This window comes from Oncorhynchus mykiss, chromosome 10 (assembly GCF_013265735.2).
Source record: "Oncorhynchus mykiss isolate Arlee chromosome 10, USDA_OmykA_1.1, whole genome shotgun sequence".
NCBI classification, from domain to species: Eukaryota; Metazoa; Chordata; class Actinopteri; order Salmoniformes; family Salmonidae; genus Oncorhynchus; species Oncorhynchus mykiss.
Window position 1 is genome coordinate 53,311,625 of NC_048574.1, and position 26,753 is coordinate 53,338,377.

The 26,753-nt window shown below is 42.9% G+C and overlaps 1 protein-coding gene across 5 annotated transcripts in view; it reads left to right on the plus strand.

The window, feature by feature from the left end:
• The first annotated feature begins 2,305 nt into the window (after positions 1-2,305).
• Positions 2,306-26,753, plus strand: part of cntrob (centrobin, centrosomal BRCA2 interacting protein) — a 40,281-nt gene continuing 15,833 nt past the window's right edge. For 2 of the 5 annotated variants that reach the window (XR_005034177.1, XM_036933366.1), the window contains exons 1-16: positions 2,306-2,611; positions 3,239-3,506; positions 3,667-3,853; positions 3,937-4,024; positions 9,807-9,873; positions 10,001-10,130; positions 10,411-10,527; positions 12,284-12,400; positions 12,623-12,721; positions 12,837-13,040; positions 13,340-13,507; positions 13,667-13,773; positions 16,134-16,238; positions 16,341-16,482; positions 16,735-16,909; positions 17,342-17,542. Coding sequence is in view for 4 of the 5 variants with exons in the window: in XM_036933366.1 (XP_036789261.1) it covers positions 3,241-3,506; positions 3,667-3,853; positions 3,937-4,024; positions 9,807-9,873; positions 10,001-10,130; positions 10,411-10,527; positions 12,284-12,400; positions 12,623-12,721; positions 12,837-13,040; positions 13,340-13,507; positions 13,667-13,773; positions 16,134-16,238; positions 16,341-16,482; positions 16,735-16,909; positions 17,342-17,542 (2,173 nt within the window). In the remaining variant the exon portion in view is untranslated. The remainder of the gene's footprint in view (positions 2,612-3,238; positions 3,507-3,666; positions 3,854-3,936; positions 4,025-9,806; positions 9,874-10,000; positions 10,131-10,410; positions 10,528-12,283; positions 12,401-12,622; positions 12,722-12,836; positions 13,041-13,339; positions 13,508-13,666; positions 13,774-16,133; positions 16,239-16,340; positions 16,483-16,734; positions 16,910-17,341; positions 17,543-26,753) is intronic. The other 3 variants (XM_036933364.1, XM_036933367.1, XM_036933365.1) reach the window with 2 other exon arrangements.

Consider the following 26,753-nt stretch of genomic DNA (forward strand, 5'->3'; position numbering starts at 1 on the left):
ATAGATCTATAGGACAATTTTTTTTCTTGGGCCTCTATAACTATATCTATTTTTTTTTGCGAATTGGATTGATCCCCTCTACCACACGGAACCCCAATAATCCTACTGACAGAAACGCACGAGGTGGCTAAAAACAGACCCCCATCCTATGCTAGCTTGCTACCGATGGCCCGGCTAGCTGTCTGAATCGCCGTGAGCCCAACCAACCTCACTACTCACTGGACACTTTTGATCACTCAACTAAGCATGTCTCTCCTTAATAATGTCAATATGCCTTGTCCATTGCTGTTCTGGTTAGTGTTTATTGGCTTATTTCACTGTAGAGCCTCTAGTCCTGCTCACTATACCTTATCCAACCTATTAGTTCCACCACCCACACATGCGATGACATCTTCTGGTTTCAATTATGTTTCTAGAGACAAAATCTCTTTCATCATCACTCAATACCTAGGTTTACCTCCACTGTATTCACATCCTACCATACCTTTGTCTGTACATTATACCATGAAGCTATTTCATCACCCCCAGAAACCTCCTTTTACTCTCTGTTCCAGACGTTCTAGACAACAAATTCTCATTGCTTTTAGCAGTACCCTTATCCTACTCCTCCTCTTTTCCTCTGGTGATGTAGAGGTGAATCCAGGCCCTGCAGTGCCTAGCTCCACTCCTATTCCCCAGGCACTCTCTTTTGATGACTTCTGTAACCGTAATAGCCTTGGTATCATGCATGTTAACCTCTCTGAACCACCCATCCCGGATCCGGTGTAATTGTCATCAGCAACGCTGAATAGCATAGCGCCACTGTCAAATAATATTACTAGAAAATATTAATATTCATGAAATCACAAGTGCAATGTTGAAAAACACAGCTTAGCCTTTTGTTAATCCACCTGTTGTCTCAGATTTTAAATTATGCTTTACAGTGAAAGCAATACAAGCGTTTATGTAAGTTTATCGATCGCTTGACAAAACAATAAGTACACTTAGCATCAGGTAACTTGGTCACGAAAATCAGAAAAGCAATCAAATTAATAGTTTACCTTTGATGATCTTCGGATGTTTTCACTCACGAGACTCCCAGTTAGACAACAAATGTTCCTTTTGTTCCATAAAGATATTTTTTATATCCAAATACCTCAGTTCGTTTGGTGCGTTATGCCAAGGAATCCACCGGAAAAACCGGTCATGACAACACAGACAAAAATTCCAAATTATATCCATAATGTCCACAGAAACATGTCAAACATTTTTTATAATCAATCCTCAGGGTGTTTTTCAAATATCTATTCGATAATATATCAACCAGGACAGTTGGCTTTTCACTAGGACTGGGAGTAAAAATGGCCACCTTTCTCTTTTGCGCACAACTCCCTCTGAGAGTGGTCACCATAGCATCACCCACCTGTAGCACACGCTCCAGCAGGTACATCTCTCTGGTCACCCCCAAAACCAATTCTTTCTTTGGCCGCCTCTCCTTCCAGTTCTCTACTGCCAATGACTGGAACGAACTACAAAAATCTCTGAAACTGGAAACACTTATCTCCCTCACTAGCTTTAAGCACCAGCTGTCAGAGCAGCTCACAGATTACTGCACCTGTACATAGCCCATCTATAATTTAGCCCAAACAACTACCTCTTTCCCTACTGTATTTATTTTATTTATTTATTTATTTTGCTCCTTTGCACCCCATTATTTTTATTTCTACTTTGCACATTCTTCCACTGCAAATCAACCATTCCAGTGTTTTACTTGCTATATTGTATTTACTTTGCCACAATGGCCTTTTTTTGCCTTTACCTCCCTTATCTCACCTCATTTGCTCACATCGTATATAGACTTGTTTCTACTGTATTATTGACTGTATGTTTGTTTTACTCCATGTGTAACTCTGTGTTGTTGTATGTGTCGAACTGCTTTGCTTTATCTTGGCCCGGTCGCAATTGTAAATGAGAACTTGTTCTCAACTTGCCTACCTGGTTAAATAAAGGTGAAATAAATCAGTTGAACCAACCAATAAGAATGCTTTAAATACACCTTTCTTTAGAGGCAAGTGGAAACATAACCAACATTTGGACCCCCGAAGTAGCCTTGGACACCCCCTGGCCACCCCATGTATAAAACTCTAGTTCCGCCACTATTAAGTAGTACTTGAAATTATTTTTACTTGAGTACTTTACACAACTGTTTGTATGAAGGTTCCCCAACCACCACAAATATTTTCAGTTTTTGGGATATTTTCAACATGCGCAGTAGGTGGCGGCATGCACATTCGAACGCCATTATTATACCAGAGAAGAAGAAGGAAACGACTGGTGTGTGGACTTCAATACCGGACGTGTCGTATCTTAAACAAGCGAAGTGCCGTTAGTTAACACAACCAAGCGCTATTTTTTTTATTATTGTTTTTTAAAATCAGGCCCCGGGAGTTTTTTTTATTCTTCTTCTTCCCGTTAGCTAACGTTAGTACTGTACCAAAGAGCATCAATATACTGACTAGATGTTGATAGCCTCCTGGTAACGTTAGCTAGAAGCTACCACTGAAGGATAGCTCGGTACAGTAGTTAGCTATCCACTACCTTTTCGCGCCCGGGAGTTTTCCAATTGTAGCGGGTACGTACACAGCCACTCTCAACCGATAGGTAGGGTGGGATTGTGTGTTTGTTAGCCTAACCAGAGTAATACTAAACTAATGTCGCTTGTTAGCTAGCTGAGCTTGTTTTACCGTTATGCGTCACTATAATCTACAGTACGCTAGCTTGATTTGAAAATGTGAAGCTAGTTAGCTAGTAATGTCTCACTTGTTGGTCTCCCATATATTGCTAGCTGTCGTCATAACTTTATACAGCCAAATCTTAGGGTTAGTCACTTTCCTGTTGCTGGACTACCGACGTTGCCACAACAAACAAACGGCATCAAAATTGCCTAGTTAACGTTAGTTGACTAACATTACCTCTGTGTTATTTGCTCACTAAGTTGGTTAATGTTTTGGTTTATTTTGTTGCTAATTAACTAGCGAATTAAATAGGAACTTTTTTAGAACAATCAAATGTACTGCAACAGTTAACGTTGGTTAGTTTGCTAGCTAAGTAACGTTAGCTGACGAACGAGTTCACTGCGAAAGTTATTATTTGTGAACATAGGTAACTAGCTCAACTGTAACTAGCTCATGTGGTTGGTGATTGTACAGAAACTCTGACTGATTCAGTATTTTCTACACTGACTGTTTACTCTGTTCAGGGATGGCATCAACCAGGTGTGAAGAACTACTAAGTGACAAAGAACCTTTGCATATATCAGCCCCCACCTCTCCTCCCCCCATTTCTATCCTCACTGCTTCCCTTTCTAAACAAGCCCCCCCCTCCCCCTCTCTGATCCGCTCCTGGCCTTCCTCGCACCGTTCCCCATGGGATGAGTCTTGTGAGGTCACAGCCCGCCTCTACTCCTCGCTGCAACTCACCCGAGATCTCCAGGCCAAAGGTCAACCATCACCAGGCCACACTCACAGGTAACCCTGGCCCTGTCCAGAAACAATCCCTATGCTCCCAGAAACAACCTCACCCCCCTCTTGTCAAGAAATAAGACTGAACCCAACTCAACATGCAAATAGACAGACTGGTTGATGGACAGTGTCATGTCTCACTCTAACTATCTCTGTGTGTCTCCAGACAGGTGTCATTTCAGTTTTCTCCTCAGCTGGGGGGGGAGGAAGGGGGTATGGCTAGATCCCCCCTGAACCTTCACACCCTCTCCCCCGGGGGGAGACAGGAGGAGGAGGGGGAGGAAGATAGGGTGTTGGTAGAGGAGATGGGTGATAATCTCAACACCAGTGTGGACTACAGCAGCAGACTCACTGTAACTAACCCCTTACATCCGACACGTGTTTGTTGTATGTGTGCGATTGTGTGTGTGACTTCATGTTGGTGTGTTGGTTGCAGAATGGCATGAGACATATCCAGGACATGGAGAATGTCAGAGCTCACCTTCAAACCATGCTGAGAAGCACACCCACATTGGAGACAGAGGGTGAGACCCTGGAGACTCTCCTTCTATCCCAAACCAACCCATAGCCTGTACCCCCCCCCCCATAGGCACAGATCATAGAGGAATGGATGGATGTCCACAATATGTAAAAAAAATATATATATAAAAAAATCCACCTGACTTGTCAGAGGGCATGATGGAGGTGAAACTAGGGTTGGGCGATATTATGAAGGCATTATCTATTGACGATGATTGACAGCCATCGTCTATGGCGACGACATGTGATCGACGATGGTTTAGCGTATTTGAACTTGACTGGTGCCGTGGAGTAAAAAGTATCGCAGGACAAGTGACATTCTAATTTGCCTATTCCTATTTGCTATAGCCCAGTGGTCACCAACTTTTTCAAGCCTAAGATCACATGCCAAGTCCAAATGTAAACCAAGATCTACCTCTTGCAAAAAAAATTACGGAAAACAAGGCCACAATGGAGTTCCACTTTGACGTTCTATATTTTGTTACCTGTCAGTCACAAGCAAAGTATTCATTTAATTATGTAAATAGTATAATCAGAAGTGCAACTGTCATTGATAAGTCATAATACATTTTTCAATATTTCCACAGGCCTATTACTCATTAACCATTCATATACAGTTGAAGTCGGAAGTTTACATGCACTTGGTTATTAAAACTTGTTTTTCAACCACTCCACAAATTTCTTGTTAAACTATAGTTTAATTTTTCATCTTTACAGAAAGATGATTTCACTTATAATTCACTGTATCACAATTCCAGTGGGTCAGAATTTATATACACTAAGTTGACTGTGCCTTTAAACAGCTTGTAAAATTCCAGAAAATGATGTCATGGCTTTAGAAGCTTCTGATAGGCTAATTGACATCATTTGAGTCAATTGGAGGTGTACCTGTGGATGTATTTCAAGGCCTACCTTCAAACTCAACCTGAAGGGACCACGTTCATCTGTGCAAACAATAGTACGCAAGTATAAACACCATGGGACAACGCAGCCGTCATAACGCTCAGGGAGGAGACGCGCTCTGTCTCCTAGAGATGAACGTACTTTGGTGCGAGAAGTGCAAATCAATCCCAGAACAACAGCAAAGGACCTTGTGTAGATGCTGGAGGAAACGGGTACAAAAGTTATACACCTGCATTGCTTGCTGTTTGGGGTTTTAGGCTGCGTTTCTGTAAAGCACTTTGAGATATCAACTGATGTAAGAAGGGCTTTATAAAGACATTTGATTTGATAATTCCACAGTAAAACAAGTCCTATATCGACATAACCTGAAAGGCTGCTCAGCAAGGAAGAAGCCACTGCTCCAAAACCACTATAAAAAAGCCAGACTATGGTGTGCAAGTGCACATGGGGACAAAGATCATACTTTTTGGGGAAATGTCCTCTGGTCTGATGAAACAAGAATAGAACTGTTTGGCCATAATGACCATTGTTATGTTTGGAGGAAAAAGGGGGAGGCTTGCAAGCCGAAGAACACCATCCCAACTGTGAAGCACGGTGGTGGCAGCATCATGTTGTGGGGGTGCTTTACTGCAGGAGGGACTGGTTCACTTCACATAATAGATGGCATCATGAGGAAGGGAAATTATGTGGATGTATTGGAAGCAGAATACTTCCAAAGTTGTGGAAAAATGGCTTAAGGACAACCAAGTCAAGGTATTGGAGTGGGCATCACAAAGCCTTGACCTCAATCCTATAGAAAATGTGTGGGCAGAACTGAAAAAGTGTGTGCGAGCAAGGAGGCCTACAAACCTGATTCAGTTACACCAGCTCTGTCAGGAGGAATGGGCCAAAATTCACCCATTTTATTGTGGAAAGCTTGTGGAAGGCTACCGGAAACATTTGACCCAAGTTAAACAATTGAAAGGTTATGCTACACTCAATTAGTATTTGGTATGTAAACTTCTGACCCACTGGGAATGTGATGAAAGAAATAAAGATTAAATAAATCATTCTCTATTATTCTGACATTTCACATTCTTAAAATAAAGCGGTGATCCTAACTGACCTAAGACATGGCATTTGAACTAGAATTAAATGTCAGGAGTTGAACATTTTTTATGTTGAGCTTGAGGTGATTTTAATCCTTCAACCGCTAAAGAGTGTCCGAAGTTAGGGGGTGTCCGATGTTGGTAAAATTAGCTAGGTGAAAACAAGTAGGTTTGCTGTGTGCCTTCACTCTGTTTTCCTCATCCCTGGGCCTGCTGTTTCAACAGGTTCTTGGCGCTGTCTGTCTTCCTCTTTTCTCACACTTTTTACCTTTTTGTAGTATGTGAAGCTACACAATGTCTTGCAGGAACCTGCACAATTTTATTACAAAACTGAATTTATCAAAATAAAGTACTTTCCCTTATTATGCAAATTAGGGGAGGAGCACAAAAAATAAATAGCTTTGCATGTGTGACTCCTTACCACAATCAATCAGTATGGCAAAAATGATCTCTGCTCAGAGGGCCTTAGAAATTATTTTTGTAGAGAGCGGAGTGTCTTCCACTTTGGAAGATTAAGAATTTTCATGTGTCTGTCAATTCGGAGTCTGACAGTGAGTTGAAAGAATAGGATGAGATTGACCCTCAGCCAGCCCCAGGACCAGCCCGTCAGCAACCAGCTCATCAGCAGCCTGCAGGAGGAGAAATATTGTCATTCCCGGGGAATGAGCCACACTATATGGCGTTGAACCCAGATTGGGACAGAGGGAAGCTCGGCCGACGTGTCTTACGTGCCAAAGAAAGGAGTAATGTGGTACTCATGAGTGCCCTGAAAAAGAAAAAAAAAATCACAATGGATTATAATGCCACAAAAGGTGGGTGGACCATTTAGACAAGCTGGTGACTGGCTACAGCTGCGAACATTGGGTGAATAACAGCATGAACACTACACAAGGGGTAAGCTTATTAAGAAAGAAATCCATGCGGGCTGGGAAAACCCCTACATGCAAGGTTGAAATCCAAATGGCGAATAACCTTGGGGTCCATGGGATCTTAAACACTTTTAAATGAGTTTAAAGGCCTTAAATCTTAAAATGTATTAAATTCAGTTTTCAAAGGTCTTAAATGCGGCAGTGGTGACTGAAGTTTTTCCGTTATATTGTGCTGCAACTTTTGTTTGTTTCCACTGGCAAAAAAAGAGGAAAAAATATACAAAAAATACTCCAGGCACACTTTCAAGATGCCTCTTTGTGTGCCAGTGCTAGTCGGGTGGTTGCCAGAGGAGAGAGCAAGGTAGCCTAAACAATTTGATAGACGACAACACGACATCATTTTTGTGCGAGAGTATGTGCTAGCATTGTGCTAGACTGCTGCTTCTCCTTGTTACCTGTTTAGCAACAGTGTTTACTCGTTAACTTTTATTTGTTAGTTATTCTTCTGTTTTTCATGTAAGTTTACTTTTTTAAATTTTTTTTATAAACTTTTCGGCCTGTTTGAAGTAGGCCTCTGGCTAGTTATAGGGCCTCTCCACCGAAGCGCTTCCCGACCTAGCCTCCACTCTTCTGCCACTTTTTTTTGCAGTATCACTTTAGTGTGCCTTGTTGCAAACAGGATGCATGTTTTTGAGAACCCCCTCACAAATAATCTGTACAAGTTTCCTTTTCACTCTGTCAATTAGGTTAGTATTGTGGAGTTACTACAATGTTGTTTATCCATTTGATCTTATCACAGCCATTAAACTCTAACTCTCTGTAAAGTCACCATTGGTCTCATGGTGAAATCCTTGAGCGGGATATTCAATGCTGCTTTTTTATTTATTTTTACCCATCTACCAATAGGTGCCCTTTGTGAGGCATTGGAAAACCTCCTTGGCCTTTGTAGTTGAATTTGTGTTTAAAATTCACAGAGGTCTGAGAGACCTTTAAAAATAAATGGGGATTTCAGCTTTTCATTTTTAATTAATTAGTAAAAAATGTGTTTTTTTTAAACGGAAAAACGTTCCACTTTGGCCTACCCCATAATGTTAATGACAAAAAAATCGCAATCCATTTTAAATTCAGGCTGTAGCACAACAACATTTGGAAAAAGTAAAGGGAATACTTTCTGAAGGCACTGTAATGGTTTTATGAGTTCCCACTTATTCAGGTGGTAAATTATGTAGCATATATGCAAAGCCTAGGCCAATATAAAAAAACAAAATGCAGGCAAACGAATCTGAAGACCCCAAAAATATATTATTCTGGATCCTATTTTGACATGTTGCAAATCAAAATATCGGTCATGCTTTCCCTGAAGATGTTAGATGAAATAGCTAACTACTTCCATGTCTTACTTGGCACTGGAAAAAGTCATTCTAGAGTCCTCGCGCTTAGCTACTTTGCTTAAAAGTATAGCCATTGATACGAAATTCAGTGAATGAGAATTATTTTTTAGTTGTAGGCCAATGTTCTAATGTTATAGCATAATACCTCCAAGAGAGTTACTGGTTGTGTAGACTTTTGTTCCAGCCCTACTCTTTTATATACCCACTTCAACAAATCAAATGCTCAACAGGAACTTGTCAAGCTGACTCAGGTGTGTTTGAGCAGTGCTGGATCAAAAGGCTGCACACCCAGAACCCTAGCTCTCCGGATAGGGTTCTGACCATGTTTTATACAGTAACAGTGCTGTATATTTGACTTTAAGGCATTTTTTACATAGTGGTATTATCATTCTAAGCTGATATTGGTATCAAAGGAAACATTTTGACCACTTAGTTTATCTAGTGAATGATTAGTCATTGGGAAACCCCATGCTTCAGCCACTTATAGTCTAGCCACTATGCTACAACAGGCTATAGGAGATTGTTCATTGCTAAAATAGCACACCTGCCTGATATGAGCCATGTAGGCTGTAGCCTTTGGGGAACGAGCCAGCCCTAAAAATACTACTTTTTGCCAACATGGGCTTCTTTCTAGAAAGGAATATAGACAGTTGTGTGGCACACGCAGGCCTGATCATTTTTATTAAATTGCATTAAGTGGCATTAAAAAGGTCTCGTCTTAAATTCAATTTCATGGGACCTGCGAGATATCCTGAAGCTGTTCTCCGACTATCATAAAAGCTTTAAGATAACTTTAACTTATCAATACTAGCTTATTTCCCAAATATTCTAACCTACGAAGATGTCCTAAAGTTGTGGCTTTCAAAAATAACAAGAATGAAAGTTCATAGACTAGGCGTAGTGTATTCTCAATCACAGCTTTATGAAAGATGGAACAAAGCTTTATGAAAGATGGAACAAACAATATTATTATCCAGTTCTGACGACTATAGACCGCTTCTACCCAGCCTGTAGGCCTATAACCTAGCTCACTATGATAAGACAGCCCGTTCCTCGTCGGTCACTGCTGCATCATGTGTGCGCCACACACAAACCTTTTCTGCTCCTCCACAAGAAAGGAATATTAGAAAATATTTGCCATTGCCTGCATTTAGCCTCTGCTCAGGCTTTCAACAACGTTATCTTTCGCCATGATACGTCCAGTTGCATATTTTTTTGCGTTATAGCACAACTGTAGTTTTAGCACACTTTTTGGGGGGTGATCGCATCGTATATAACAATGTTTTATGGGAACATAATCACGATAGGACAGAGGTTGACATCACCCAACCCTAGGTGGAACCACCACCATATTGCTTACACCTATCCAATCCTCTTAGATCTGTGCCTAGGGGGTAGGAGCTGATTTGTATTTGGGATTCAGGGAATGGATTACACACACTGAAGAAAAAGGAGACAGACAGACAGACACGCCACTCTCACAAACACACACACACAAACTTTGCCAATATGGTATTCCCTCTTATTGTCCTGCAGGAGGCAGCAGTGTTACAGAGAGTCCCAACCAGTCATTTAACAGTGACAGCACCTCACAGCTACTTGGGTAACACTATACACCTTCTCTATTTTAGTTTTTTGATACGTTTTTGTGTTCTCTATAATAGCTATGTAGTCGGTACGTATTTGTCTAAATGTAAAACAAATTGCACTTTTCTTATTCTCTTCTCCAGTGGTGGGGTAGGAGGTTTAGAGGAGTTGTTCCCGCGTTATTCTTCTCGTCTGCGTTCTGATGGTGTCTTCTCCTCCCCGGAAGCCACTGTCCTTAGGGAGAGCCTAGACAGGGAGAGGACCAGCCGCAAGGTAAACACATGATCACTGATCCTGATATGATCTTTGGCCCCCAATACCTTCCAATTCCTGAGGATCAGCCCTGCTTTAGCCTGGTGTCTAACCCCTCTCTATGTGCCAGTATGAGGGGCAGATGTGTGTGTGTGGGGCAGGTGCTGCCTGGTGTGTAACTGTGCGTCTGTAGTAGGGTTGTCACGGTACCACTATCCCAATATTGGTATCGGGACAACCCTAGTCAGGAGCAGTGTGACGTGCAGGGGCTGCAGGTTTGTGACGTTAAGTGTGTCTCTAGCAGTGTGAGCGGCACGTACTGGTTTTGCAGAGTAAGGCTCTGGAGCTGCAGCAAAGATTGGCTCTCGCTTTGTCAGCTGACCGGAAGAAGGACGTCATGATCGAGCAGCTGGATAAGGTGTGGACACACCTTACACTCATACACACTCTTGCTCTCTCTCTGTTTCTCTCTCTCTAGCTCTCTCCCACACACATGCAAATCTTTAGGATGGGTGTTATCTACAGTACCTGTCAAAAGTTTGGACACACCTACTCTTTCAAGAATGTTTCTTTATTTGTACTATTTTCTACATTGTAGAATAATATTGAAGACATCTAAACTGTGAAATAACACATGGAATCATGTAGTAACCAAAATAGTGTTAAACAAATCAAAATATATTTGAGATTTTCGGTTCTTCAAAATACCCACCCTTTGCCTTGATGACAACTTTGCACACTCTTGGCATTCGCTCAACCAGCTTCAACTGAAATGTTTTTCCAACAGTCTTGAAGGAGTTCCCACATATGCTGAGCACTTGTTGGCTGCTTTTCCTTCACTCTGCGGTCCAACTCATCCCAAGTAATTTCAATTGGGTTGAGGTCGGGTGATTGTGAAGGCCAGGTCATCTGATGCAGCACTCCATCACTCTCCTTCTTGGTCAAATAGCGCTTACACAGCCTGGAGGTGTGTTTTGGGTCATTGTCCTGTTGAACAACAAATGGTAGTCCCACTAAGTGCACACCAGATGGGATGGTGTATCGCTGTGGTAGCCATGCTGGTTAAGTTTGCCTAAATAAATATAATAAATCACAGATGGTGTCACCAGAAAAGTACCATCACACCACCTCCATGCTTCACGTGAGAACCACACATGCAGAGATCATCTGTCCACTTACTCTGCATCTCACAAAGACATGGCGGTTGGAACCAGAAATCTACTAATTAGACTCATCAGACCAAAGGACAGATTTTCACCCGTTTAATATCCATTGATTCTCGCAGTCTTCTCTGAACAGTCGATGTTGAGATGTGTCTGTTACTTGAACTCTGTGACGGGCTGCAATCTGAGGTGCAGTTAACTCTAATGAACTTATCCTCTGCAACAGAGGTAACTCTGGGTCTAACTCTGGGTCTTCCTTTCCTGTGGTGGTCTTCATGAGAGCCAGTTTAATCCTAGCGCTTGATGGTTTTTGCGTCTGCACTTGAATAAACTTTAAAAGTTACTGACATTTTCCGTTTTGACTGACCTTCATGTTTTAAAGTAATGATGGACTGTCGTTTCTCTTTGCTGATTTGAGCTGTTCTTGCCATAATATGGACTTGGTCTTTTACCAAATCTTCTATATACCACCCCTCCCTTGTCACAACACAACTGATGGCTCAAATGCATTAAGGAAAGAAATTCCACAAATTAACTTTTAACATATTTTGATTTGTTTAACACTTTTCTGGTTGCTACGTGATTCCATGTTTGTTATTTAATAATTTTGATGTCTTCACTATTATTCTTCAATGTAGAAAATAGTACAAATAAAGAAATACCCTTGAATGAGAGACACAGGTACAAAAACATGCTTACGCACACATTGATGTTGTATGGTGGTATTGAAAATGTTCTGTTGTGGATATGCGGTGGTGTAGGGTTTTATCTTTAGCTCATTCAGTACAAACATAGTTCACTGTTTTATATTTTGTTTTATATGTAATGTGGGTGCTTTGGTGTGTTTGGACCCCAGGAAGAATAGGCAGCAGCTAATGGGGATCCCCAATAAATACAAATGAGTAGGTGTGTCCAAACTTTTCACTCATACTGTATATGGTGAAAATATCAGATACCAAGGTGAAGCTGTCACCATATATTACTAATAACCTGTGTGTGTCTATCTATCAGACCCTGGCTAAGGTGGTTGAAGGCTGGAGGAAACATGAGCAGGAGAAGAGTGAGGGAGTGAAGAGACTACAGCAAGAGAAGGAGCTGGCGGAGAGACGACATACAAAGCAGCAAGAGGTAGCACAAACACAGTATTTATGTGCTTACAAAGATTTAACAAGTTGCTGCCTTGCATCCATAGCTCTGTTTGAATTTGACAGTGGTTACATTTCCACACCACCATCCCACATCTTTATACCAAACCAAGTGGCGCGACTGTCATTGGCTGTTGTTATCATCACATATACATAGGATTCACAAATGTCACTACGAGTGTGTGCGTGCATGTGTGTTTTCCAGACCCTTGGTCAATTAGAGCAGTCTCTGGCTCAGGTTGCCGAGGCCCTGGAGCAAGAGCAGAAACGCACTGAGGAACTACAGAGAACCAACAGACAGCTGGTGAGTAACTCACACACACAGTCACATTCTCTCGAACTATCATTTACACCTATCTCTCTGTGTGTCTGTGTGTCTGTGTGTCTGTGTGTGTGTGTGTGTGTGTGTGTGTGTGTAGGAGCTGCGGTTGGTGGAGTTGGAAGGGTCTCTGTGTGATTGTAGGCGTGAGTGTGAGCTCTTGTGTGTGGAGCGTGACGGGCTGCATCTACATGCCCAGGAAGCCCAGACTGCTCTGACCTGCCTCCAGGAGCAAACAGCCAATGAGAGAAGATCGCTGGAGGACCAGACAGTCCAGCTAGCCAATCAACTACAAGAGGAAAGGGTGGGTTTGTCTCTCCTGTCCAACATTTTGGAATGTCCGTTTAAATCATTCAACTGAAATTGTTACTAAGTAACATGTTTGCCGCAAACGGAAGCCTTGAAAGCAGCTCTTATTTAACAACTAACAGCAGTCTCTAACTAGCATTTCCATGTATTAAGTGTTTTTTTTAATTGTGCATGAAGTGTACCTAATGGAATCAATGTCCTTTAAATAACTTTAAATAACTCAAAGCATCTTGAATTGGAGTTCATTCTTCTTGACACCATCCTGTGTGTGTATGTGCATGTGTTTTTTTGAAGGAGTGCAAGCAGCGAGAGGAGCAGCATTTGTTGGAGGTAAGACAGGTGTTGGAGGAGGTGAGGGGAGAGTTGGCCAAAGTGAGGGGGGGACTGCTACAGCTGGAGGAGGAGAAACTGGAGGCGCGGAGAGAGTGGGACACGGAGCGCATGGACTGGGCTCTGGAACAGGTACATATCTATTTGTCTGTGTTTACAAGATCTTATGACTCTGGGGGGTTGTTTACAAATTTGGGGGTCTGGGGGTTTGTTTACAAAGTGTGTGTGTGTGTGTGTGTGTGTGTGTGTGTGTGTGTGTGTGTGTGTGTGTGTGTGTGTGTGTGTGTGTAGGCCCGATTTGAAGCCCAGCATTCTCAGTTGGAAGTAAAGCTGAAACAGGAGACTGAGAGACTGTCAGCTTCACAGCAGGAACACATTGCCCTGAAAGAACAGCACAGGTAAACACAAACGCCACTAGGGGGTGATAAAGTCCTAGACCACAGTTATTTTACCCACAAGCAAGCATACAAGGCCCTCTCTCGTCTGTCATTTGGAAAATCAGATCATGACTCTGTACTCCTGCTAACTGTTTACAAGCAGAAACTAAAACAGGAAGTACCCGTGACTTGCTCCATTGATAAATGGTCACCAGAAACAGAGATTATGCCTCAGGACTGCTTTGCTAACGCTGATTGGAATATGTTTTGAGACTGTGCCGATAACATTGACAAGCTAACCACCTCTGTTACAGGCTTTATTAGAAAATGCATCAGCGACGAAGTCCCCACGGTGAGGGTTCGCTGCTTCCCCAGTCAAAAACCTTGGATTAACACCAATGTTGGTGCTAAACTAAAGAACTGGGCTACCACACACAGCTATCATAGACAACCCTAAGGCTACGGCCATAGACAGGAATAAGTACAAGAAGTCCTGCTATGACCTTTGCAGAGTCATCAAACGAGCAGGACAATATAGGAACAAAGTGGAATCATATTACACAGCCTCCGACGTCCACCACATGTGGCAGGGGCTACAGTCCATTATGGATTACGAAGGAAGACCCAACCGTGATCTGCCCAACGATGCCTCTTTACCAGACTAACTCAATGCATTTTATGCATGCTTTGTGCTGGGTGTGAGGGCCTTCCCCGACCAAGAGGATTGGGTGATCTCGCTCTCCGAGGACCACATGAAAGGTCTTCAATCAGGGCAACACCCACAATTCCGTGGGGCCCGACGGTATTCCAGGGTGTGTTCTCAGAGCATGCGCAGGACAGTTGGCAGGCATTTTCACGGTCATTTTCAACCTCCTTGTCCCAGTCTGTAATCCCCACATGTTTTAATATGACCACCATCATGTAGCACTCACTTCTGTAATCATGAAGTGCTTTGAGAGGCTGGTTATGGCACACATTAACTCCACCATCCCAGACACCCTAGACCCACTCCAATTTGCATACCGCTCCAACAGATCCATAGATGACTCAATCACTCTACACACTGCCCTCACCCACCTAGATAAGTGGAATACCTATGTGAGAATGCTTTTCATTCTCACATAGGGCGACGCACAATTGGCCCGGCGTCGTCCGAGTTTGGCCTGTGTAGGCCGTCATTGTAAATAAGCTCATCAAGCATAGGACTCTGGGTCTGAACACCTCCCTCAGGAACTGGATCCTGGACTTCCTGACGGGCCATCCCGTGGTGGTAAGGGTAGGCTACATCACCTCTGCTATGCTGACACTCAAAAAAGAGCTCCCTCCTGTACTCCCACGCACGACTCTAACACCATAATCAACTTTGCTGACAACACGACGGTGGTAGACCTAATCACCGTCAACAACAAGTCAGCCTACAGGGAGGAGGTCAGTAACCTGGCAGTGTGGTGCCAGAGCAACAACCTCTCCCTTAACGTCAGTAAGACCAAGGAGCTGATCGTGGACTACAGGAAACGTAGTAGTCCACATTGACAGTGGAGCAGGTCGAGAACTTCAAGTTCCTCGTTGTCCCCCTCAGGAGTTTGAAAATGTTTGCATGGGCCCTCAAATCCTCAAAAAGTTCTACAGCTGTACCATTGAGAGCATCTTGACTGGCTGTATCACTGCTTGGTATGGCAACAGCACCGCCCTCGATCACATGGCGCTACAGAGGGTTGTGCGGACAGCCCAGTACATCACTGGGGCCGAGCTCCCTGTCATCCAGGACATCTATATCAGTCAGTGTGGAAGGAAGGCCCGGAAAATTGCTAAAGACTCTGCTTCTGCATAGCAAGCTGTACCGGTGCAACAAGTCTGACACCAACAGATTCTTGAACAGCTTCTATCCCTAAGCAATAAGACTTATAAATGGCTAACAAAATAGCTACATGGACTATGTGAATTAACTTTGTTTTTGCACTGTCTGTGTGCACTCACAGGGCCCTACATACTCACTCCATCATCTGTTCACTCACACATAATATGCACATACATTAATAGTGTCTACACACACGCACACCCACTCACATACAAGCTGCTGCTACTCTGTTGTCTTATATCCTGTTTCCTAGTCACCTTACCCCTATACATATCTACCTCCATCACTCCAATATCCCTGCACATTGTAAATATGCTTTTGGAACTGACCCTGTATATAGTACGCTGATTTACTTACTTATTGTGTTCTCCATACTTCTTCTTTCTCGTGTGTTGTTTATAGTATTTCATTGTTATTGATTGTTGGGTTTTGAGTTTGCAAGAAAGGCATTTCACTGTACTTGTGCATGTGACATTGAAACTTGAACCCACACACTTCCACAGTGTTTGACGTGTGTTTTCAGGAATCAGCTGCTGGATCTGAGTGCTCGCCATGAGAGAGAACTTTCCTCCCAGTTACAGCAACACCAGCAGCACACACTGGCACTCACCCAGGACTACCAGACCAGGTAACACACACACACGGAAAGTTTATCACACCAGGTTGGTTTTTGCACTCGTAGTGGTTTCTGCCCATTTTGTGTGTGTGTGTGTGTGTCTCTCTCTCTCAGGCTGGCCCACTCCAAGCAGCAGTCTGTTTTGTTGGAGGAGAGCAGGAGGAGGCTCGAAGGGCAGAGAGAGGAGCTTGTGAGCAGACTGCAGAGTCTACTACGCTCCCATTGGACAGAAGCACTGAGACTGCTCAGCACACAGGTACATATACTCACACTCAAACAGTGTTTCTACACAGATAATTTATGTCACCTCCTGTTAACAGAGATACTGACTTGCACTTTTGCTTTCTGCCTCTGCAAATGTTGGTTCTGTGTAGCATGCCAAAAACTATACTTATGGGACTCTTGAATTAGGCTTGTGGTGTAGTTGATTTGCTATCATCCGTTTTTTTCAATGGTCAAGGCCTTCTGAGCCAGCCAGCAGAGGTACCTGTGTGTGTTTGTTTTGCAGGCAGAAGGGTCTTCTCTTCCTTCGCTGTGGGACGAGCCCAAAGACTGGATGAACCAACATCTACTACAGGAACCATCATCTAGTTCACACATTACAGTACAGTACAGAGCTGCAGCTGACACGCACATGGTACAGAGAGAGCAGGAGGTGGAGGAAGTTGCTCGCTTGGCACAAGGTAATCAATAGGAACATTTTATGTTTTAAACCACTCTGCTTAAACTCACTGATTGGACCACTCAATTCTGAAAGTGCTAGCTTCTCAAACCTTCACACGGTGCCAGAGATCAAGCACTGATTCTCTATTCCCAAGAATGTCTATCTGAGACTATATTCAAATCAAACATTAACTTTCAAGGTAAATGGAGGCAAATCCACAAGCCCCCATTGCCATCTTTTTTGTCAGTCACTTTTATTTAGCCATTTCTAAGCTCCAAAATAATTTTGCAAATGTGCTCATGTAACATCAAATGGTTTGCACCGGCCCAAAAGTGTGTATAATGATTGCACGGTAGAGTCCTGCAGTGTCTTTGTTGAGAGAAGTGCTTTCTCTATTGTTATTGTTATTATATTTTTGTTAGTATAGTTATTATTATATTTGTTTCACCAGACGCTCAAGCAGTGGTCCTCCGACTCTCCAGAGAGAGAGGTGAATTAAGTGGAGAGGGTGGAGCAAGAGCGATAACAGAGGGAAGAGAGAGAAGTTGGGAGAGAGGGGCAAGAAAAGAAGAGAGTGGAAACCTCAGCGTGCTGAACCACACTCTCTCCTTCAACCTTCTGGAGCCACAACTAGACACCACCAACATGACAGGTACCCACACACGTCCAGCTAGAAACCACCAACATGACGGTAAGGGCTGGGAATTGCTAGGGACCTCACGATAGGATATGTGCTGTGATTTTTATTGCGATTCGTTGTTCCAATCTTATTGCTCATCATATGTCTGCTGCTCAGGGGCAAAAGAGAGAAAACAAGTTTTGATCAGTCATCGAAATAAAAGTGCTGAAAACAATTATTTAAAAAGATGGAGAACAGGCTATGAAGGAAAAATATTGGAGTTTTTATAGTCCATACAATACGATATATTGTCAAAAATAGTATCCTTTTATTTTAACCATCACATTCCCCCCCCCCGATCGGTTACACACATGTTCGCAGGCACAAACACACACTTGCACGTTTTGTTCTTCTATCCTCGTGGGGACATAAAATGAATTTATATTCAACATTTTATTTACCCTAACCTGTAACCCACACCCTAAACCTCTTACCCCTAACCCTCATTGTAATCCTAACCCTAATTTTAACCCTAAACCTAACCACTGAGTTTAAAATAGCATTCCCTACAAGGATATAAGAACCAACCACACACACACAGCCAGAAACTACCAACCTGACAAGAACTCAGGTGTGTATGTATATTGGGTCGGTATCACAGGAGGTTGGTGGCACCTTAATTGGGAAGGACGGGCTCGTGGTAATATATATAGGTATTATAGGTATAGGTATTCAACACATTCAACACATCAAACACATGATTTCCATGTGTTTGATGCCATTCCATTTGCTCCGTTCCAGCCTTTTATGAGTCGTCCTCCCCTCAGCAGCCTCCACTGGTATGTGGTTGGTTCTTGCACTCACACATTCGGGTGTGTGTGACATGACTGTGCAGTAGCCTAATTGTCATCTCACCTCTAATCTGTTAATGTCGGAATTGGATTTATGCAGTCTCCCTGAATCATGCCACCAGAGTCCAAAATATATACAGTAATGCCAACACACTCTTACACACACTATCACAATTTTGTCTGCCCACGTCCTTCTGCTACCAGAGCCAAATATACACTTACACACAATGACACACACTAACACAATTGTCTCTTCTGCAACCTGAGCTAAATATACGATAATGCTGCCCTGGGTGTGACCAGGGTGAAATCAAATGTAATTAGCCACATTCTCCGAATACAAAAGTGTAGACCTTACAGTGAAATGCTTACTTACGAGCCCCTAACAAACAATGCAGTTTAAAAAAAATCTGAATAAGAAATAAAGTAACAAGTAATTAAAGAGCAGCAGTAAAATAACAATAGACTATACTAGACTATACAGGGGGGTACCGGTATAGAGTCAATGCGCAGGGGTACCGGTGTCGATGTAATTGAGGTAAAATGTACATGTAGGTAGAGTTATTAAAGTGACTATGCAAAGATAATAACAGAGAGAAGCAGCAGCGTTCCAGAGGGGGGGAGGCAATGCAAGTAGTCTGGGTAGCCATTTGATTAGGTGTTCAGGAGTCTTATGGCTTGGGGGTAGAAGCTGTTTAGAAGCCTCTTAGACCTAGACTTGGCACTCCGGTACCGCTTGCCATGCGGTAGCAGAGAGAACCGTGTAGGACTAGGGTGGCTGGAGTCATTGACAATTTTTAGGGCCTTCCTCTGACACCGGCTGGTGTAGAGGTCCTGGATGACAGGAAGCTTGTCTCCAGTGATGTACTGGGCCATTAGCACTACCCTCTGTAGTGCCTTGCGGTCGGAGGCCGAGCAGTTGCCATACCAGGCAGTGACGCAACCATACTCTCGATGGTGCAGCTGTATAACATTTTGAGGATCTGAGGACCCATGCCAAATCTTTTCAGTCTCCTGAGGGTGAATAGGTTTTGTCGTGCCCTATTCACGACTGTCTTGGTGTGCTTGGACCATGTTAGCCTGGCTGTGCAGTCATGAGTGAACAGGGTGTACGGGAGGGGACTAAGCACGCACCCTGAGGGGCCCCTGTGTTGAGGATCTGCATGACGGATTTGTTATTAACTACTCTTACCACCGTCAGGAAGTCCAGGATCCAGATGCAGAGGAAGGTGTTTAGTCTTAGGGTTCTTAGCTTATTGATGAGCTTTGAGGGCACCATGGTTTTGAACACTGGGCTGTAGTCAATGAATAGCATTGGGAACGGGCAGTGTGGAGTGCAATAGAGTGCATCTTTTGGGGTGGTATGGAAATTGAAGTGGGTCTAGGGGTTCTTGCATAATGATGATGTTGTGAGCCATGACCAGCCTTTCGAAGCACTTCATGGCACATGAGTGCCACGGGTCGGTAGTCATTTAGGCAGGTTACCTTAGTGTTTTTGGGCACAGGCACTATGGTGGTCTGCTTAAACCTCTTAGAGCCCCTCTACTTTTTTCAATTTCCGCCTGAAGACATACCCAAATCTAACTGACTGTAGCTCAGGCACAGAACCAAGGATATGCATATTCTTGGTACCATTTGAAAGAAAACACTCTGAAGTTTGTGTAAATGTGAATTGAATGTAGGAGAATATAACACAATAGATCTTGTTTAGATAATACATTGAAAAAAAACATACGTTTTTCTTTTTATTGTTGTATCTTTAACCTCTCTGCGCACTGAATCCGTTAGCGGGATTAAATTCGACAACATACGGTGATCGCTACATAAATAGTCATATTAAACATTCATGAAAATACAAGTGTCTCACATGGTTCGAAAGCCTAGAATCTTGCTAATCCAACTGCGTTGTCAGATTTAAAAAATTATTTATTGCGAAAGAATACGCTGCGATTATCTGAGCACAGACCCATATCAAACTACTTATTCAACCAGCACTTGCGTAACAAAATCGCATTGCATTGAAATAAATCGTTTACCTTTGAAGATCTTGCTGTGGTTGCAAATCCCAAGGCTCGTTGTTACACAATGAATGGTCTTTTGTTCGGTTAAATCCATTTTTTATAGCCTAACACGAAACATTTTGTGAACGCTTATCTCGTTGAATTTCGTGTTATTCAATTTTCGACGTACCATCCAACATAAAATAGACAGACTTTCCCTGACTTTATCCAGTCATGTTTGGTGTCCTTGCAATCAACTGTTTGTTTGTAACACAACCAAACTTGATGGGTCATTTTGAGGGACGTATTGACCCGGAAAAACCGATTGGAAGACAACAAGTGACGAGCCCATTGTGCACCAATTATATGACCACTGTCTCGTTCATTGACTGTATTTTAACCCAATGACCACTGATCGTCTTGAAATCTAGCTGGGTAGATAGCCAATGAGCAGAGGTAAACGGCAATATCCCATGGTTCTTTGTTTTAAACAAACCTTTCCATTGAACGCTGGCGTAAGGACCGTTCTTTCGCCATTGCCAATTCAACCGTGAAGGAGCGACGCTTATTACTCACAGCAGTATTTCGGTGACTTGCATATTCAGCTGTTTATTTATCCAACATCATGGTGAATAAGTCAAGGAAAGCTAATTCTAAGACTAGATATATGAATGTAGAAACAATTTGATCGTGAAAGTGAGACAAATCTGCTTTTTGAAGACTCCATTAGCTCCCATAGCTTTGATTCTGAAACTGAGGCCTATTTTTTGAACGGAGAGGACATTGTTTTGAACTGGTAACTTGCTCTCATGCTAATGCCATTGTTTGAAATTAATATAAAATATTATTTGTGATTGTTTTTACATTTTATTTGCAATATATAAAGATGTAATGAAATGGGTAAAGTACACGTTAGCTAGTCATTGTGAGTGAGGGTCTGTTTGTTTGTATGAGAACGACCATAGCCTATGTCTGTGTGTGTATATATACACTGCTCAAAAAAATTAAGGGAACACTTAAACAACACAATGTAACTCCAAGTCAATCACACTTCTGTGAAATCAAACTGTCCACTTAGGAAGCAACACTGATTGACAATACATTTCACATGCTGTTGTGCAAATGGAATAGACAACAGGTGGAAATTATAGGCAATTTGCAAGACACCCCCAATAAAGGAGTGGTTCTGCAGGGGGTGACCACAGACCACTTCTCAGTTCCTATGCTTCCTGGCTGATGTTTTGGTCACTTTTGAATGCTGGCGGTGCTTTCACTCTAGTGGTAGTGTAACAGTACTCTTCTTGCGTTGTGTACAATCAGTCATCGACACGGAACTCCAACATGTAGCACCAGTCATGTAGATTTATTCTGTTAGGAACGGCACAAAATTGCACGTCATGCAATGCACGTCTCACCATCCAACTCTGCACTCACGCATGCTGGTTTTGTGCTTGTTCACTGGGCTAGTTACCAAAATAATACAATTACAATATAATATCTTTAACAATGTACCTGATAAGAACGACACAAAATTGCACGTCATGCAATGCACGTCTCACCATCCAACTCTGCACTCACGCACTGTACAAAATATATGAACCCCCCCCACCAGACACAGTAAGTTGCTAGCTAGTACTGGCGGGAATTCTCTACAACAAAATGCACAACAAATATTCTCCAAAAACCGCTGCATCGTATGTGTGATGTTCGAATAACATTTACAAACAATTTGATATAAATTGTACATTTAAATCATCACTTGAGAGTATAAAAATCACTTTTGATGTACAGTGCTTTGCAACCAACAACTTACCGCTGGTTTGGTGCTTGTTCACTGGGACGATTCTAACTGGAACATCCCCCCTCGTAAGCAAGCTACGCAAACCAGCCAATAAGATGCCATGTTGAGTAGGTGAAGGCAAGACAAACTCAAACCAAAAACCCATTGGCTTAACAATAAAGTGGCAAGGGGAATCACCAATATAACCCTGTTACAGTAGCATGAGACGGAGTCTACAACCCACACAAGTGGCTCAGGTAGTGCAGCTCATCCAGGATGGCACATCAATGCTAGCTGTGGCAAGAAGGTTTGCTGTGTCTGTCAGCGTAGTTTCCAGAGCATGGAGGCTCTACCAGGAGACAGGCCAGTACATCAGGAGACATGGAGGAGGCCGTTGGAGGGCAACAACCCAGCAGCAGGACCGCTACCTCCGCCTTTGTGCAAGGAGGAGCAAGAGGAGCACTGCCAGAGCCCTGCAAAATGACCTCCAGCAGGCCACAAATGTGCATGTGTCTGCTCAAACGGTCAGAAACAGACTCCATGAGGGTGGTATGAGGGCCCGACGTCCACAGGTGGGGGTTGTGCTTACAGCCCAACACCGTGCAGGACGTTTGGCATTTGCCAGAGAACACCAAGATTGGCAAATTCGCCACTGGCGCCCTGTGCTCTTCACAGATGAAAGCAGGTTCACACTGAGCATGTGACAGAGTCTGGAGACGCCACAGCTCGCATTGATGTGCCATCCTGGATGAGCTGCACTACCTGAGCCACTTGTGTGGGTTGTAGACTCCGTCTCATGCTACCACTAGAGTGAAAGCACCGCCAGCATTCAAAAGTGACCAAAACATCAGCCAGGAAGCATAGGAACTGAGAAGTGGTTTGCACAACAGCATGTGAAATTTATTGTCAATCAGTGTTGCTTCCTATGTGGACAGTTTGATTTCACAGAAGTGTGATTGACTTGGAGTTACATTGTGTTGTTTAAGTGTTCCCTTTATTATTTTGAGCAGTGTATAAACAGCTGAATCTGCGCGTTTACCAAACAATGCTGTGCGTAATATGCGTAGCTCCTTCCGGTATAAAACTTCAATAGCGATTGACTCTCTTTACGCCGGAGTTTACTACATGGGTTGGTCTTCCAACACATGACCATTGCATATTGCCGTTTACCTCCGCTCATTGGCTATCTACCCAGCTAGATTTCAAGACGATCAGTGGTCATTGGGTTTAAAAAGTAAATCAATCAGTGGTCATATCATTGGTGCACAGTGATGTCATTACTTGTTGTCTTCAAATCAGTTTCTTTCAGTCAATACGTCCCGCGAAATGGCCCATCAGGTTTGGTTGTGTTACAAACAAACCAGTTGATTGCAATGAAACCAAACATGACTGGAAAAGTCACGTTTTGTGTGGGTATTTACCCTGGAATGTGTCGTCGAAAATGGAATGAGACGGAATTCACGACACAAGCGGTTCACAAAATGTTTCGTGTTAGGCTATAAAAACAGATTTTATCAAACAAAAGATAATTCATTGTGTAACAATGAGCATTGGGATTGCAAACAGACGAAGATCGTCAAAGGTAAACGATTAATTTTAATGCAGTTTGTGATTTTGTTACGCCTGTGCTGGTTGAAATATATATTTTTTTATGGGGCTCTATCCTCAGATAATCGCATCGTATTCTTTCGCAGTAAATCCTTTTTTAAACCTGACAACGCAGTTGGATTAGCAAGATTCTAGGCTTTCGATACATGTGAGACACTTGTATTTTCATGAATGTTTAATATGACTATTTATGCAGCGATCACCGTATGTTGTGGAATTTCAGCCCGCTACCAGGTTCCTTGCACAGGGAGGTTAAAACATGTTGGTATTAAAGACTTGAACAGGGAGTGGTTGTAAATGTCAGTGAAGACACTTGCCAGTTGGTCAGCGCATGCCTCCAGTACACGTCCTGATAATCCGTCTGGCCCTGTGACCTTGTGAATGATGACCTGTCTAAAGGTCTTACATCGGCTGCAGAGAGCGTGATCACACAGTCTTTCGGAACAGCTGATGCTCTCATGCATGTGAGAGCATAGAAGTAGTTTATCTCGTCTGGTAGGTTTGTGTCACTGAGCAACTCTCGGCTGTGCTTCCCTTTTGTAGTCTAATGCCACATCCGACGAGCGTCATAGCCGCTGTAGTATGATTCGATCTTAGTCCTGTATTGACGGTTCGTCAGAGGGCATAGCGGGATTCGTTATAAGCTTCCGGGTTAGAGTCCCGCGCCTTGAAAGCGGCAGCTCTAGCCTTTAGCTCTGTGGATGTTGCCTGTAATCCATGGCTACTGGTTGGGGTATGTACAGTGGGGCAAAAAATGATTTAGTCAGCCACCAATTGTGCAAGTTCTCCCACTTGAAAATTACAGGCCTGTCTCATCTTTTTATCATAGGTACACTTCAACTATGACAGACAAAATGAGAAAAAAAATTCCAGAAAATCACATTGTAGGATTTTTAATGAATTTATTTGCAAATTATGATGGAAAATAAGTATTTGGTCACCTACAAACAAGCAAGATTTCTGGCTCTGACAGACCTGTAACTACTTCTTTAAGAGGCTCCTCTGTCCTCACTCGTTACCTGTATTAATGGCACCTGTTTGAACTTGTTATCAGTATAAAAGACACCTGTCCACAACCTAAAACAGTCACACTCCACTATGGCCAAGACCAAAGAGCTGTCAAAGGATACCAGAAACAAAATTTTAGACCTGCACCAGGCTGGGAAGACTGAATCTGCAATAGGTAAGCAGCTTGGTTTGAAGAAATCAACTGTGGGAGCAATTATTAGGAAATGGAAGACATACAAGACCACTGGATAATCTCCCTCGATCTGGGGCTCCACGCAAGATCTCATCCCGTGGGGTCAAAATGATCACAAGAACGGTGAGAAAAAATCCCAGAACCACACGGGTGGACCTAGTGAATGACCTGCAGAGAGCTGGGACCAAAGTAACAAAGCCTACCATCAGTAACACACTACGCCGCCAGGGACTCAAATCCTGCAGTGCCAGACGTGTCCCCCTGGTTAAGCCAGTACATGTCCAGGCCCGTCTGAAGTTTGCTAGAGTGCATTTAGATGATTCAGAAGAAGATTCGGAGATTGCCATATGGTCAGATGAAACCAAAATAGAAATTTTGGGTAAAAACTCAACTCGTCGTGTTTGGAGGACAAAGAATGCTGAGTTGCATCCAAAGAACACCATACCTACTGTGAATCATGGGGGTGGAAACATCATGCTTTGGGGCTGTTTTTCTGCAAAGGGACCAGGACGACTGATCCGTGTAAAGGAAAGAATGAATGGGGCCATGTATCGTGAGATTTTGAGTGAAACCTGCTTCCATCAGCAAGGACATTGAAGATGAAACGTGGCTGGGTCTTTCAGCATGACAATGATCCCAAACACACCGCCCGGGCAACGAAGGAGTGGCTTTGTAAGAAGCATTTCAAGGTCCTGGAGTGGCCTAGCCAGTCTCCAGATCTCAACCCCATAGAAAATCTTTGGAGGGAGTTGAAAGTCTGTGTTGCCCAGCAACAGCCCCAAAACATCACTGCTCTAGAGGAGATCTGCATGGAGGAATGGGCCAAAATACAAGCAACAGTGTGTGAAAACCTTGTGAAGACTTACAGAAAATGTTTGACCTCTGTCATTGTCAACAAAGGGTATATAACAAAGTATTGAGAAACTTTTGTTATTGACCAAATACTTATTTTCCACCATAATTTGCAAATAAATTCATTAAAAATCCTACAATGTCATTTTCTGGATTTTTTTTCTTCTCATTTTGTCTATCATATTTGAAGTGTACCATGGCATTTGAAGTGTACCTCTCATCTTTTTAAGTGGGAGAACTTGCACAATTGGTGGCTGACAAAATACTTTTTTGCCCCACTGTACGGTCACTGTGGGGACGACGTCATCGATGCACTTACTGATGAAGCCAATGACTGATGTGGTGTACTCCTCAATGCCATCAGAGGAATCCTGGAACATATTTCAGTCTGTGCTAGCAAAACAGTCCTGTAGCTTAGCATCTGCCTCGTCTGACCACTTTTTTTATTGATCTAGTCATTGGTGCTTCCTACTTTTAATTTTTGCTTGTAAGCCGGAATCAGGAGGATAGAATTATGATCAGATTTGCCAAATGGTAGGAGAGCTTTGTATGCGTCTCTGTGTGGAGTAAAGGTGGTCCAGAGTTTTATTTTCCCCTCTGGTTGCACATTTAACATGCTGATATAAATTTGGTTAAACTGATTTAAGTTTCCCTGCATTAAAGTCCCCTGCTACTTGGAGCGCCACCTCTGGGTGAGCGTGTTTGCATATGGCGGAACACAGCTCATTCAATGCTGTCGTAGTGCCAGCCTCTGACTGTGGTGGTATGTAAAACAGCTATGAAAAATGCAGATAAACTCTCTAGGTAGGTAGTGTGGTCTACAGTTTATCATGAGATATTCTACCTCAGGCGAGTAATAGCTCGAGACTTCCTTAGATATCGTGCACCAGTTGTTATTTACAAAAATTCATAGTCCGCCGCCCCTTGTCTTACCAGATGCCGCTGTTCTATC